At 41.3% G+C, this 15,091-nt stretch overlaps 1 protein-coding gene across 1 annotated transcript in view; it reads right to left on the bottom strand.

The window, feature by feature from the left end:
* Window positions 1-326: 326 nt before the first annotated feature.
* The window catches only part of LOC126986182 (protein big brother-like), a 34,632-nt gene continuing 19,867 nt past the window's right edge, over window positions 327-15,091 (bottom strand). Inside the window, exons 4-6 of the mRNA XM_050842122.1 lie at window positions 2,874-2,990; window positions 1,532-1,693; window positions 327-779 (exon numbers count right to left, since the gene is read on the bottom strand). Coding sequence (XP_050698079.1) covers window positions 1,535-1,693; window positions 2,874-2,990 — 276 coding nt within the window. The 3' untranslated portion in view covers window positions 327-779; window positions 1,532-1,534. The remainder of the gene's footprint in view (window positions 780-1,531; window positions 1,694-2,873; window positions 2,991-15,091) is intronic.

Here is a 15,091-nt window from a genome sequence, read left to right as displayed (position 1 = left end):
TACTTGTTGTAAGAGCCAAAAGCGTCTGAGAAAACGGGCCTAAGAATATATAGGAGTTAGTGAAGATAGCAACCGTTTAAACCCGCGTATTAGTGACCGTTGAAAGCCGTTAAAAGACCGTTAGTGACGTCATAACAGAAGCGTATTTTGAGTTTGTTAGTGAGTGAAAAAAACTCACTTTGTATATATATATATTTTTTTCATTGTTTTTCTTTTCGTTTTGTTCCGTCTTATCGCTATTAGTGTTATCATTATTATTATTATTATTATTATTACCCTTATTATTATTATTACTTATTATTATGCACGTGTTTTTTTTATATTATTATTATTATTATTATTATTATTACTATTTAGTCTCTTTATATATATTCTCTCTGTTTTTATGATATATTTTTTTAATCATTATTTTTCATCCTCAGCCTCTTCATAATTATCACATGTATCCTTATTTTTCTTTATCTCCTCTTTCTGACACGCAAGCACTATTTTTTTTTTCCATTTATCATCAATTTTATCATTATCTTCACTTTCGTATAATCATCATCATCATCATCAGTTTTTACTTATTTTTCGGTTGTCGTAAATTTCTCGCTTTCTGATTGTTTGCGAGGGATGACGTGGAGCTCCGTGATTGGTTGGCTTGCGTGTGGAAGGTGAGCGCTGATTGGCGGAGGCGGGTGCGAGGGAGGCCTGTGATTGGTGGCTGGATCTTCCTCTCTCTCTCTCACCTGTCCTCTGTCATCTGGCTAAGACTTGCGATAGAGGAGGCTGAGGATCTGGAGGAGGAGGAGGAAGAGGAGGAGGAGGAGGAAAAGGAAGATCATTATTAGTACATATTTTGTGGTTGCATTTTTTTTGGTTTTATTTTTCATTTCTTTTGTTTACTATATTTCCTTTGTTATCTTATTCTCTTCTCACTTCTTTGTCTCTCTCACTTCCTCTCTCTCTCTCTCTCTCTCTCTCTCTCTCTCTCTCTCTCTCTCTCTCTCTCTCTCTCTCTCTCTCTCTCTCTCTCTCTCTCTCTCTCTCTCTCTCTCTCTCTCTCTCTCTCTCTCTCTTCTTCCATCTATAATATCCACTTGTTACCTCTCCTTCCTTTCTCTCTCCCACCTATTACGTCCACTTTTATATATCCACTTTTCCCATAACCTGGACTCCTTTCCTCCACTTTCTCCTCCTCTGCACTTCCTACCTTTCTTCCTCCATCCATATCCTTCATTCCTATCTCTCCTCTTCATACTCCACTCTTCCCTCCACTTTTTTGTCCCTCTCCCACTCCCTTCCACGACTCCCCTTCCCTTCCACTACTCCACTCTTCCACTCTCCTGTCTCTTTTCCTCTCTTCCCTCCACTCTCTGTCTCTCTTCCACTCCCTTTCACGACTCCCCCTCCCTTCCTCTACTGTACTCTTCCACTCTCTTGTCTCTTTTTCCCTCCTTTTCTCTTGTACTCTCCTCCCTCTTTCCTCCACCTCTTCTATATATCTCATCCACTTCCTTTCCTTCCTTTCCTCCACTCATCAACTCACCTGCTAGCGAACCTGTATGTTGGCCTGCTCGGCGTGGGCGTGGGCGTGGGCGTGGTGGGCGTGAGAGGTGGTGGGCACGCGGAAGGCTCGCTGCTTCTCCTCGAACTCCCTCAGGCGGGCTTTGTACTTCTCGATCTCCTCGCGTAGAATCCGATCCTCCTCCTGTGGGGTTGAGGAGGATCGAAGAGGGTTAGCGGGTTAGGAAGAGGTTTGGGACGTGTAATTGTAAGAAAAATGGAATCGAAGAGTGTTTGGAGAAAAGAAAGGGATTTATTGTGGTATATAAATAGGATTGGAACGTCTAAAAATAAGGAAACTAACTTGTTTGGGGACTAAGAAGGATCGGAAAGTATTAGGACAAAAGAAAGAGATCCGATGTTGTTTAGAAATATTGAAAAATGAAGTCTGAAAATATTGAAGAATGTTAAAAAGTATCGAAGTATGATGTGTTAGGATGATACTTAAGAGTATTAGGAAGTTATTAAAGAATGAAGAGTAGTATAGAAAGACTGACGAGCAGGTTAGGAAGAGGTTTGGGACGTTTAATTATAAGAAAAATGGAATCGAAGAGTGTTTGGAGAAAGGAAAGGGAACTATTGTGGTATTGAAATAGGATTGGAACGTCTAAAAATAAGGAAACTAACTTATTTGCTGACTAAGAAGGATCGGAAAGTATTAGGACAAAAGAAAGAGATCTGATGTTTAGAAATATTGAAAAATGAAGTCTGAAAATATTGAAGAATGTTAAAAAGTATCGAAGTATGATGTGTTAGGATGATACTTAAGAGTAGTAGGGAGTTATTAAAGAATGACGAGTGGTATAGAAAGACTGACGAATGAAAAGTTAGGAAAAAAAACGAAGAACAGAGAATATTAGAAAAGGAAATTAAGAAAGTTAGTGAATAAATAAAAACATATATGGAGTTAGGAAAGCAATTAAAGAAGGGAGAATGTTAGAAAAGGAAATTAAGAATGTTAGTGAATAAATAAAAAGAGATATGGAGTTACGAAAGCAATTAAAGAAGGGAGAATGTTAGAAAGGGAAATTAAGAATGTTAGTGAATAAATAAAAACAGATATGGAGTTACGAAAGCAATTAAAGAAGGGAGAATGTTAGAAAGGGAAATTAAGAATGTTAGTGAATAAATAAAAAGAGATATGGAGTTACGAAAGCAATTAAAGAAGGGGGAATGTTAGAAAGAAATTAAGAATGTTAGTAAATGAATAAAAACAGCCGTGGAGTTACGAAAAAATGAAGAACAGAGAATATTAGCAAAAATAAAGAACTCTAAATAAAACTCTAAATTTGAACTCTAACTAAAAAGACATCTGGAGTACTCACAGCCGCTGACTCCTCATCATACTCAAGGCAGCCCACGCCGTCCAGCCTCTCCAGGTCGACGTAGCCTCTCCATCTGACACATACCCCGTTCATGATGAAGGGAGAGCGAAGGTGTACCTGTGAAGAGAAGGGGGACAGGTGTGAGATGGTGATTAATTGATTACAGGTGTTGGTGATGGTGATAGAAAATGAAGCAAATAAGTGAAGTAGAGGAATAATGAAGGGATAGATAATGATAAGGGAAGATGATGATTAGGATAAAAATGATGAAGGAAGTGAAATAAGAGAGAGAAGGGATCAAGATGGGATGGTGTGTTGAAAGGGGTGAGAGAGAGAGAGAGAGAGAGAGAGAGACCCCACGCACATGTCGTAACCACACTTCCTCCCCCCTCTTCTCCCCTACCCAAACTATCACCACCTGACCTCAACACCTCCTCCCCCCCACCCACCCATCACCTCCTCACCCATCCCCTTCACTCCCCCCATTCAGAAACAAGATACAGTTTGGAGACCACTTAACAACCCCCCCTGCCACCCCCTTCCCGTTCCCCCCACCCCCTCTTCAATTTTCTGTGGTTACCCCTCGCTGCTCGTCCCTCAACCATAGAAAATCGTCACCAGCCGTAGAAAATGGGGAGGTGACCACAAGCCGGGTTGCCAAACGTGAGAAAGAAAACGGAGGTGAAAGGAAAATGGGAGTGAGATTGAGCCGTTAGTAAGTAGTAGTAGTAGTAGTAATAGTAGTAGTGGTAGTAGTAGTAGTAGTAACAGAATAGTAGAAAAAGAAGAAAATAAGTGAAATACAAAAATGAATAATGAAGGAATAAAATGATAAAGATAGAAAAAAATAATAAAGGAAGTGAAATACAGGAAAAATCACATCATCAGAGAGAGAAGGGGCCATATAGAAGTAACCATCTATCACCTCCTTGTAAATCTGTCCAGGAAAGAGGAGGAGGAGGAGGAGGAGGAGGGAGGGAGAGAGAGGAAAAGGTGGGAAGGTTGAGAGTCAGATTTTCACACCCTCTTTTTCCTTTCTCTCTCTCTCTCTCTCTCTCTCTTTTTTCCTTATTTTTCTATCTTTATCAACTTATTCCTTTTTTATTCATTCTTGTATTTCACTTCTTTTCTTCTTTTCTACTATTCTGTTACTACTAAAACTACTACTACTACTACTACTACTGCTGCTACTACTACTACTACTACAACTACTACTACTACTACTCTCTCATTTCCACACAAACACGCGGAAAAAACACGAAATAACGAAAAAGAAATAATAATAATAATAATAATAAAACCACTAAGTCCAGATTGAGAGCGAGTGAGTCAGACAGTTTGAGGTCAGCTTCATTAACTCCAAAACAAACGAGGGCGGGCGGGCAAACATGCTTCAATAAGATCACACACCAACCCCGAACATGACCAAGAAGAAAAAAAAAAAAGAAAAAAAGAAAAGGGAGGAAAAAGTTTAAATGAGCACACCACATGCTCAATTTGGCTACTCGTCGATTGCGTATCTATCCATTAATTTTCCTCACTCTGGTTTCTTTAATTTGGGTTGGTTTATCTTGCGCTAAGTGGGATGGTCTGTTTTTTTTTTTTTTGGGGGGGGGGGAGTGGGTAGGGGATGGAAGGGGAAGTAAAGGAGGGAAGGGGAAGAGGGGGATAGTGTTGCCAAGTGCTGTTTTATCTTCAAATTATCTCAGAGCATAATTCAATTCTCTTTCTCATATTCGTTAAAATTCTTTCTCTTTTATTTGCTGTTCAAAGATTAAGACAAATTATTTACTCAGTTCAGATAACTTCGGAATTTTGCCCCGCCCATCTTTCCCAGCATCCACCAGGGAGATATAACCTTTCCAAGCATCCACCGGTGAGATTAAGCTTTTCCAGTATCCACCAGTAAGATTTATCCTTTCCCAGCATCCACCAGTAAGATTTAACCTTTCCCATCATCCACCAGTAAAATTTAATCTTTCCCAGCATCCACCAATGAGATTTAACCTTTCCCAGCGTCCACCAGTGAGATTTAACCTTTCCCAGCATCCACCAATGAGATTTAACCTTTCCCAGCATCCACCAGTGAGATTTAACCTTTCCCAGCATCCACCAGTAAGATTTAACCTTTCCCAGCAGCCACCAGTAAGATTTAACCTTTCCCAGCATCCACCAGTGAGATTTGACCTCTCCCAGCATCTACCAGTGAGATTTAACCTTTCCCAGCATCCACCAGTGAGATTTAACCTCTCCCAGCATCTACCAGTGAGATTTAACCTTTCCCAGCATCCAACAGTAAGAATTAACCTCTCCCAGCATCCACCAGTGAGATTTGACCTTTCCCAGGTTCCAACAGTAAGATTAAACTTTCCCAGCATCCAACAGTGAGATTCAACCTTTCCCAGCATCCACCAGTAAGAATTAACCTTTCCCAGCATTCAACAGTGAGATTTAACCTCTCCCAGCATCCATGAAGAACAAAGAGAACAAGAAGAGAACTCATAGAGACCTTCATAAGAAGAACAAGTCGCCAGGTCCTGACGGGATATTTCCGAGGGTATTAAAGGAATTAGGTGATGTACTCAGTGACCCACTAACCGACATCTTTAAGATGTCGGTATATACTGGCTATGTGCCGACCCTATGGAAAGTAGCTAATGTGACGCCGATTTTCAAAAAGGGGGACATGTCAGTTGCTTCAAACTATCGCCCAATTAGCTTAACATCGGTTACAGGCAAGATGCTGGAGTCCATAATAGCCAGGAACATTCAGGAGCATTTAGAGAAACAGCTTAATTCACGACTCGCAGCATGGGTTCTCGAAAGGTAGGTCATGCCTCACCAATCTCTTGTCCTTCTACAGTAAAGTATTTGAGGCGGTTGACAGAGATGAAAATTATGATGTAATCTATCTTGATTTTAGTAAAGCGTTTGACAAAGTTCCTCACCAACGACTGTTGCTTATATTACAGGCTCACGGAGTAGAGGGTAAAGTTTTGAACTGGGTCAAGGCGTGGCTGAGCAATAGGAAGCGAAGAGTGCAAATCAATGGTAAAAGATCTGACTGGGGATGTGTTACGAGTGGGGTCCCACAAGGTTCGGTATTAGGTCCACTTTTGTTTATTATTTATATCAATGACTTAGATACAGGAATTAGTAGTGATGTTAGTAAGTTTGCAGATGATACCAAGATCGGTAGAATAATTGAGTCGGATCAGGACGCTAGTATTCTCCAGGGTGAACTAAACAAATTGTATGACTGGGCGGATAAATGGCAGATGGAGTTCAATGTAGGGAAGTGCAGTATTCTGAGTGTAGGTAGGAACAACCCCTCACATAACTATTGCTTAAATGACACTCTCATAAGCAGGTCTGGGTGCGAGAGGGATTTAGGGGTCTTAGTGAGCTCTGATCTCCGTCCAAGGGCACAATGCATTCAAGCTAGAAATCGAGCAAATAGGGTACTGGGATTTATTTCAAGGAGCGTAAGCAACAGAAGCGCCGAAGTCTTCCTCAAACTATATTTAGCATTAGTTAGACCTCATCTTGGCTATGCGGCTCAGTTCTGGTCACCTTACTATAGAATGGATATCAAAATGTTAGAATCGGTGCAGAGGAGGATGACTAAGATGATTCAGGGGTTGAGAAACTTGCCATACGAGGAAAGACTCAAACAGTTAAACTTGCATTCTCTAGAAAGGCGAAGGGTGCGTGGAGACATGATCGAGGTTTATAAATGGATGAAGGGCTTTAATAAGGGAGACATTCATAAGGTTTTGTTGGTAAGAGAACCGGGTAGGACACGAAGTAATGGGTTTAAACTGGATAAATTCAGATTCAACAGGGACATAGGCAAAAATTGGTTTACAAACAGGGTGGTGGATGAGTGGAATAGGCATAGCAGTCATGTGGTGAGTGCCAATACAATTGTCACATTCAAAATTAGATTAGATAAATTCATGGACAGCGATATTAGGTGGGGTTAGATACACGGGAGTTACAAGGGAGCTTAGGTTCAGAGGAGCTGCCTCGTACAGGCCTACCGGCCTCTTGCAGACTCCTATGTTCTTATGTTCTTATGTTCATATACGTTCTCTACCGCTGCGTTCTACTTTTTTTTTTTTTTAAGTGAAGTTGATATGGCTTGGCGTGACTGACAACAAAACGGTTTCTCTCTTCTTATCTTACCGGAGAGAGGAAGTTTAATTAATTTATTTGATTTTATCCTATTTTATTTTTAGTTTTATTTAGTTTTGTTTAAATTTCTGTGGGTTTTGTGATTAAGACAACAAAATGGTTCTTCTTTTTCTCTTTCTCTCTCTCTCTTTATCTGACCGACGAGAGAGAGAGAGAGAGAGAGAGAGAGAGAGAGAAATAATTTAAATGCCCCACCCGAAATTTAAATGACCACAAGGATTTCTTCATCAATTAAAGGTTACCGTAAAAGGTGAGGAGGAGGAGGAGGAGGAGGGGAGGGGGAGGGGGGGTGGACGTGTGTGGTCAGTTTAGAGATAATTTTTTTTTTTACTTCTCTCGTTCGCTGTTTTTTTTATTTTGTCAGCTGATAAATCAATGCTTACTAATTAAACCCGTTTGATTGTTGGTCTGTTTGTTTGAGTGTGTGCGTGCGTGTGTTTGTGTGTGTGTGTTTGAGTTTGTATGTTTCCTATTTTTTCCTGTGTGTGTGTGTGTGTGTGTGTGTGTCTGTCTGTCTAGTTGTATTTCTCTCTCTCTCTCTCTCTCTCTCTCTCTCTCTCTCTCTCTCTCTCTCTCTCTCTCTCTCTCTCTCTCTCTCTCTCTCTCTCTCTCTCTCTCTCTAATGGTTTCGTCAGATCGCCTCAGAAGTAGAAGGAAGGAATAAAGAAAGGGAAGAAGAAGGGAGAAGGAAAGAAGAGATGGAAGATAAGAAGAAGAGTGAGGAAGTGGAGGAAAGAGAAGGGAAAGATAGGAAGAGAATAAATGAAAGTAGGAAGGAGAAGAGAGGAGAAAGAAAAAGAGAATAGAAGAGGAGAGAAAATAAAGAGTAAAGAGAATAGGAGAGGGGGAAGAGGAGAGGAAGAGAGGAGGAAGAAGTTATGAAGAAAAGAAGAGGAGGGAAGAAAAGAGTAAAGGAGGAAAAGAAGAGAAGGAAGAAAAGAAAGAAGAGGAGAAAGAAAAAAAAGAGAATAGAAGGGGAGAGAAAATAAAGAGCAAATAAGAGAAAAGGAGAGGAAGAGAGGAGGAAGAAATTAAGAAGAAAAGAAGAGGAGGGAGGAAAAGAGTAAAGGAGGAAAAGAAGAGAAAGAAGAAAAGAAGATAGGAAGAGATGAGGAAGAGGAGAGGAAGAGAGGAGGAGGAAGTTAAGAAGAAAAGTAGAGGAGGGAAGAGAAAAGGTGGAAAAGAAGAGAAGAAGAAAAGAAGATAGGAAGAGATGAGGAGGAGGAGAGGAAGAGTGGAGGAGGAAGTTAAGAAGAAAAGAAGAGGAGGGAAGAAAAGAGTAAAAGAGGAAAAGAAGAGAAGGAAAAAAGAAGATAGGAAGAGATGAGGAAGAGAGAAGGAGGAAGTTAAGAAGAAAAGAGGAGGAGGGAAGAAAAGAGTAAAGGAGGAAAAGAAGAGAAGGAAGAAAAGAAGATAGGAAGAGATGAGGAAGAGGAGAGGAAGGAGGGAGAAGAGGAAATAAAGAGTAAAGAAGAGAATAGGAGAGGGGGAAGAGGAAAGGAAGAGAGGAGGAGGAAGTTAAGAAGGGAAGTGTAAAGGAGGAAAAGAAGAGAAGGAAGAAAAGAAGATAGGAAGAGGAGAGGAAGGAGGGGGGGGGGGGTGGACAGATAATGAGCGGCCCCCCTCTGTGACACCTGGTGGTTTAATTGTTATCTCCAAACACAGGTAGTGGTCACCTCTTACCTTACCTGCCCGCCTACCCACCTACCTAACCACTTACCTTCCTCCCCACCCACTTATTTTCTCCCTAACCTAACAACCTAGTACCTGCCTTTCTTTCTCTCTTTCTTCCTTCCTTCTTCCCTACATGTCGTATCTACTCCCTTACCTTACCTTCCTACCCACCTACCTAACCTAACTTAACCTACCTACCTTTTCTTCCTTCTTTCCTTTCTTCCTTCCTTCCTTCCTTCCTTCATGCCTTTTTACTTCTTTACCTTACCTTACCTTCCTACCTAACTCCTTACCCATATATCTACCTATGTTCTTAATCTAACCTCTCTTTCTTCCTTCTTTTTCCTTCCTTCTTTCCCTTCCTTCCAACGCATATCCCTGTCTACTTCCTTGCCTTATCTTACCTTACCTTCCTACCCACCTACCTATGTTATGTTCTACCTAGCTTAAGTTAACCTATACCTACCTTTCTTTCTCTCTTTCTTTCCTCCCTCCCTTCCTTCCTTTCATTCTTTCTTTCTTCCTTCCTTTCTTTTTTCCTTTCTCGTTTTTTCTCTTTCTCCCAATATTCTTTCTGCATTTCTCCCTTCTCGTATCCATTCCCTCACTCCTTTTTCTTCTCCTTCCTCCTCCCTTCCGTCTTTCCTCCTCTGCTCTTACCTACCTCTCCCTTCCCTTCCTACCTTACATACCTACCTATCACCTCCCTACCTGGATGGCTACCTACCTGGGTGCCGCTAATTAACTCGAAGGCGTGGGAGGTCTTACCTTACCTCACCTGGCCTTGCTCACCTTGTTGTTGTTGTTGTTGTTGTTGTTGTTGTTAGTGGTGGTTGTGGTGGTGGTGGTAGTGATAGTGATGATACTGTTTTTGTTATTGTTTTATCTTGGTTTGTTTTCTGTATATTTATGTAAGTTTGTGTATGTGTGTGTTTCTGTGTATGAATGTATGTATTTATGTATGTATATATGTGTGTGTGTGTGTGTGTGTGTGTGTGTGTGTGTGTGTGTGTGTGTGTGTGTGTGTGTGTGTGTGTGTGTGTTTGTGTTTTTATTTTGATTTCTTTTTTTGTGTATATTTGTGTAAATTCGTGTATGTGTTTGTTTATGTGCGTGTATATATGTGTGTATGTTTGGATGGACGAATGGATGTATACGTAGTGTGTGTGTGTGTGTGTGTGTGTGTGTGTGTGTGTGTGTGTGTGTGTGTGTGTGTAATACCCATAGCCCATTATCCCTCCCTCCTTTCCTCCCTTCCTCCCTTTCCTTCCCTGACCTCTTGACCTCTCCCCCTCCCCCCCTCCCCGACCCTTTATTTCCACCCCATCACCCCCTCACACCCCACCTTTCCGCCCCATCAACCCCCCCCCCCCCCCATCCTTAAGGGTCACCAAACACACAGGTAAACATTCATTTCATGGTCCCCCCCCTTACCCTTAGGTCATTATGCTCCCTCAGTGGCCCCGGAAATACCCTTTATCCTCGCTCCAGGGCCCCGTATAGAAGGGAGTATGCTATTATGCTTCTGTAAGGGCCTCGGTGATGTGTCTCTTATGATGACTTATTAAGGGCCTCGTTCTGGAAATTCTTCTTCTTCTTCTTCTTCGTATTTCCTTTTAGAGCTCTAGGAATGTCTTGTTAGGTGTTGGTAGTGAGTGAGTGGAAAGTTGGAAAGTTTCTTTTAGTCGGCGCAACATCTGTAGTCATATTCCGGAGAGAGACAGGAGAGGGAAGGAATTATAGGAGAAGGGAACAGATCCCAGGAGACGGGACACAACCCCCGATTAATACCTGGTACCCATTCACTGCTGGTGGACAGGGGCGTAAGGTATCGGAAAAGCCGCCCAAATTTTTCCACTCCGCCCGTGAATCGAACTCGAGCTCTCTCAATTGTGAGCCGAGTGTGCTAACCACTGCACCACGAAGCACCCTAGTGAGTGAGTGAATGATGAAGCATGTTTAGTTTAGCTTAGTTTCACCGGGTCGTTATCGATATTACGAAGCAGAAAACAAACCAGCAAAAAGAAAAAAAGAGAAAAGAAAATGAATTAGGCGAATAAACAAAAACACACACAAAAAAACGGAAAACATGTATAAACCAAACCAAACCAAGCAAGACAAAATGAAAAATGTAAGAAATAGAAGATAACAAAAAAAAGGAAACCAAATTGGAAAACGGCAGAACAACAACAAACAAAAAAAAGAAAAACGAAGTAAAAAACATTAAAAAAAATATGGAAATTAATCTCCTCCCGAAATTGACCTCTCTTTCGGCCACCTCTTTTGATTCTTTTTAGGAGCAGCGAGTAGCGGGCTTTTTTTTATTATTGTTTTCTTTTTTTGTGTGCCCTTGAGCTGTCTCCTTTGTTGTAATAAAAAACACGAATGAAAGAGGAAAGGAAAAGAGAAATACCTTAATAATAAACCGTCGAGTACATACATATCCTTACACATCATCCTACTGAAATACCAGGTAATAAACCGTCGAGTACATACTTATCCTACACATTATCCTACCCGATTCTACCAATAAACCTTCAAGTACATACACATCCTAGACATCATCCTACCCCCGCCACCTTTCCCCTCGTCCGCCATTTCTGCTGCCGGCGTCACTGCTGCAGCCTCCCCTCGCCTCGCTCAATACCGCCCTTCCTTCCCCTCTTTTTAGCTGACTCTCTCTCTCTCTCTCTCTCTCTCTCTCTCTCTCTCTCTCTCTCTCTCTCTCTCTCTCTCTCTCTCTCTCTCTCTCTCTCTCTCTCTCTCTCTCTCTCTCTCTCTCTCTCTCTCTCTCTCTTGTATCCCACCAGTGCCAACATCTCTCTCTCTCTCTCTCTCTCTCTCTCTCTCTCTCTCTCTCTCTCTCTCTCTCTCTCTCTCTCTCTCTCTCTCTCTCTCTCTCTCTCTCTCTCTCTCTCTCTCTCTCTCCCGTCTGTACCCTAGTGTCTCTTAGCGTTGGATAATTATAATGTCTACTGCTCTTTTTCCCTTTATTTCTCTATCCACTCTTCTTCTTTACCCTCTTATCCTTTATCTCATGTTTTCCTCCTCCTTCTATTTCTGTTTCTCCATTTATTCTCAGTCTAGTGTTCTTCTCTACTCTCTTTTCTGTCTAATATTTTCTTTCTCTTTCTAATACTATTTTTTTCCCTTTATTCCTTTATTTTTTTTTCTCTAATGTTCTTCTCTACCCTTTTTTTTCTGTCTTGTGTCCTCTTCCTCTCTTCCCTGTCTGATACTTTTCCTCTTTTCTCTCTCTGATGTTCTTTTTCCGCTCTTTTTTCTGTAATGTTATGTCCCCTCTTTTTCTTTGGTTAGTGTTGTTGTTCTTCACTTTTCTAACGGCGCCATATGACCCTGCAGTTGCGGCGCCAAAAACAGAACGCCCCAATAATCATCATCATCTTCACTTTTCTAATAATTTTCAGGCCGGTTAATCTTTTATTTATTTTCCTGTTTTTCGTCTTTGATCTCGTTTTTTATTAATTTTTTCGTTTTTTTTCTATAATTTTCATCAGTTTTCATCCCTTATTATTGTATTTTTTCTGTTTTTCGTCTTTGATATCTAGGCAATGACGTTTTCTTCCCTTTTTTCTATAATTTTCATCAGTTTTCCCTTGCCTACCTACCAACAGTTATTTACCTACCTACCTACTTACCTAGCTATCTTCCTTCCTTCCTTCCTTCCTTCTTTCCTTCCTTCCTTCCTTTCATCCTTCCTTCCTTTCATCCTTCCTTCCTTCCTTTTATCCTTCCTTCCTTCCTTTCATCCTTCCTCCCAACCGCCTTACTAACCGATCGAATACTTTACTTTCAATTACTTTATATTATATTCATGTCTTCTTGAGAGAGAGAGAGAGAGAGAGAGAGAGAGAGAGAGAGAGAGAGAGAGAGAGAGAGAGAGAGCATTGACAGGGGGCGGAGCGGTTGACAGGGGTAGAATAACACACTCTATGGTGCCTGTCAACCCTGTACACTGTCCTTTAGACCGAGGAGGAAGAGGAGGAGGAGGAAGGAGAGGAGGAGGAGGGGGAGGGTGTTTTTGACTTCAAGCCTTCGTCATAACACGTCTCATAATGGAAGAGGAGGAGGAGGAGGAGGAAGAGGGGGAGGAGGAGGAGGAGGAGGAGGATGTAGAGAAAGGAAAAAGGGAGAGAAAGAGGCGTTTAACGTTTGACTTTTGTGTGTGTGCGTATGTGTGTGTGTGTGTGTGTGTGTGTGTGTGTGTGTGTGTGTGTGTGTGTGTGTGTGTGTGTGTGTGTGTGTGTGTGTGTGTGTGTGTGTTCTCACACACACACACACACACACACACACACACACACACACACACACACACACACACACACACACACACACACACGAGGGCCATTGAATTTCACACAAAGGAGAGGCAGCCAGTTTGTATCCCTTAAGAGGAGGAGGAGGAGGAGGAGGAGGAGGAGGAGGAAAATGGAAAAAGGTGTGAAAAGAAAATATAACAAGAGGTGTGTGGGAGCTGAAGAGTAATAAAGGAGGAGGAGGAGAAGGAGGAGGAGGAGGAGAAAAAGTAAATGAGAGGAAGGGAAAAGGAAATGAAGTATATAAACCAGTCATCAAATAAATACAGAAATAAACAAAACGTAGGAAGAAGAGAAAAAGAAAGAGGAAGAGGAATAAGTGGAAGAACTAGAAAAAAAGAAAAGACGGAAAAGAAAAAAATGATGAAAAAGAAGAATGGAAAGGAGGAAGAGGAAATGGATGAAGAACCAGAAAAAAAGAAAAAAAAGAGAAAGATGGAGAAGATGGCGGAGGAAGGGAGCAGGAAGCGGAGGAGGAGGAAGAAAAAGAAGGAGAAGAAGGACGAGAATAGAAGGAGGAGGAGGAGGAGGAGGAGATAAAAGATTTCGTAAATATATCACACATCAAAAGCTCTTAATATAATGGACGGCAGGAAGTGAGAGAGGAGGAGAAGAAGAAGAAAAAGAAGAGGAGGAGGAGGAGGAGGAGGAGGTATAAGTTCCGATCCCTTTCTGTTTGTATACATAGAGGATTGTATCTCACTATAGACGATTCGATTCCCTTACTTCCCATTGAGTTTGATACGATTAGGTTTTGCGGTCGAGAGAGAGAGAGAGAGAGGGAGGGAGGGAGAGAATCGATAATTTCAATCAATAGGGCAATCAGTCTTCGCTAATTAGGTACCTTGATCATCATTAGTTCTCTCTTAATTAAATTCCCAGGTGACCCTCGCACGTACACACACACACACACACACACACACACACACACACACACACACACACACACACACAGTTTTACGATCACTGAAACTATTTATTTTTCACTTGTATTTTTAGGTTGATTTTATATATGTTGTTTTCTTTTTTTCTTGTTCTTGTTCTTTTTCGTCTTTTTTTTATTATTTTCTGCTTTATATTTTTCTTCTTCCTTTTCATCCTCCTCCTTTTTGTTATTCCTTTTTCCTTCTTCGTCTTTTTCTTCCTCTTTTCTTTGTAATGTTATTTTAGTAGTTTTCATAATTCTCTTTTTCTTTTTTTCTGCTGCTATCACTACAACTACTACTACTACTACTACTACTACTACTTCTACTGCCACCACCATTACTCTCTCTCTCTCTCTCTCTCTCTCTCTCTCTCTCTCTCTCTCTCTCTCTCTCTCTCTCTCTCTCTCTCTCTCTCTCTCTCTCTCTTTTTAACCCTCCTAACACGCTTGGCTTATCTCAAATTGACTCTTAAATAAAAAAAGACAAATTACTACATCCGTTATACCTTTTAATCACCTGTTTTAATTGCCCTCTTAATTGCCCTCTACCTCACGTCTTCAGGTAGCAATGGCTCGTTAATCATACCTGTGCAAAACGCTAATGATTCAAGGTTTGATATTCCTCCTCCTTGTAGCAACAGTAATAGTAGTAGTAGTAGTAGTAGTAATAGTAGTAGTAGTAATAGAAGGTGAGGTGTTTTTTGCATACCTGTACCTGTTTTCAATTAATCGTGTATGATTTTAATTTTAATGACGCCTGGTACACACACACACACACACACACACACACAGTCGCTTCTTTTTTTTTTCTTTCTCCTTCCCTTCTCCTCTCTTCTCTTTCCACCTCTTCCATTTCTGCCCCATTCTTTCCTTCTTTTGCCTCCCCCTTCCTTCCTCCTTCCTCTCCCCTTGTCCTACCTTCCCCTTCCTCTATTTCTTCCCCTTCTCTCACTCCCCTCTTCCCCATTCTCACCCTATCACACTCCCTATTTCTTTCCCATTTCCTCCCCATTCACACCTTGCCCTCATCATCTCTTACCCATTTCTCTTCCCATCTTTCCCCCTTTCTTCTCTCCCCCCTTTTC

This window comes from Eriocheir sinensis, chromosome 61, assembly GCF_024679095.1.
Source record: "Eriocheir sinensis breed Jianghai 21 chromosome 61, ASM2467909v1, whole genome shotgun sequence".
Lineage (NCBI taxonomy): Eukaryota > Metazoa > Arthropoda > Malacostraca > Decapoda > Varunidae > Eriocheir > Eriocheir sinensis.
The sequence above is the reverse complement of the archived record's forward strand: the minus strand, read 5'-3'. Positions and strand labels throughout refer to the sequence as shown.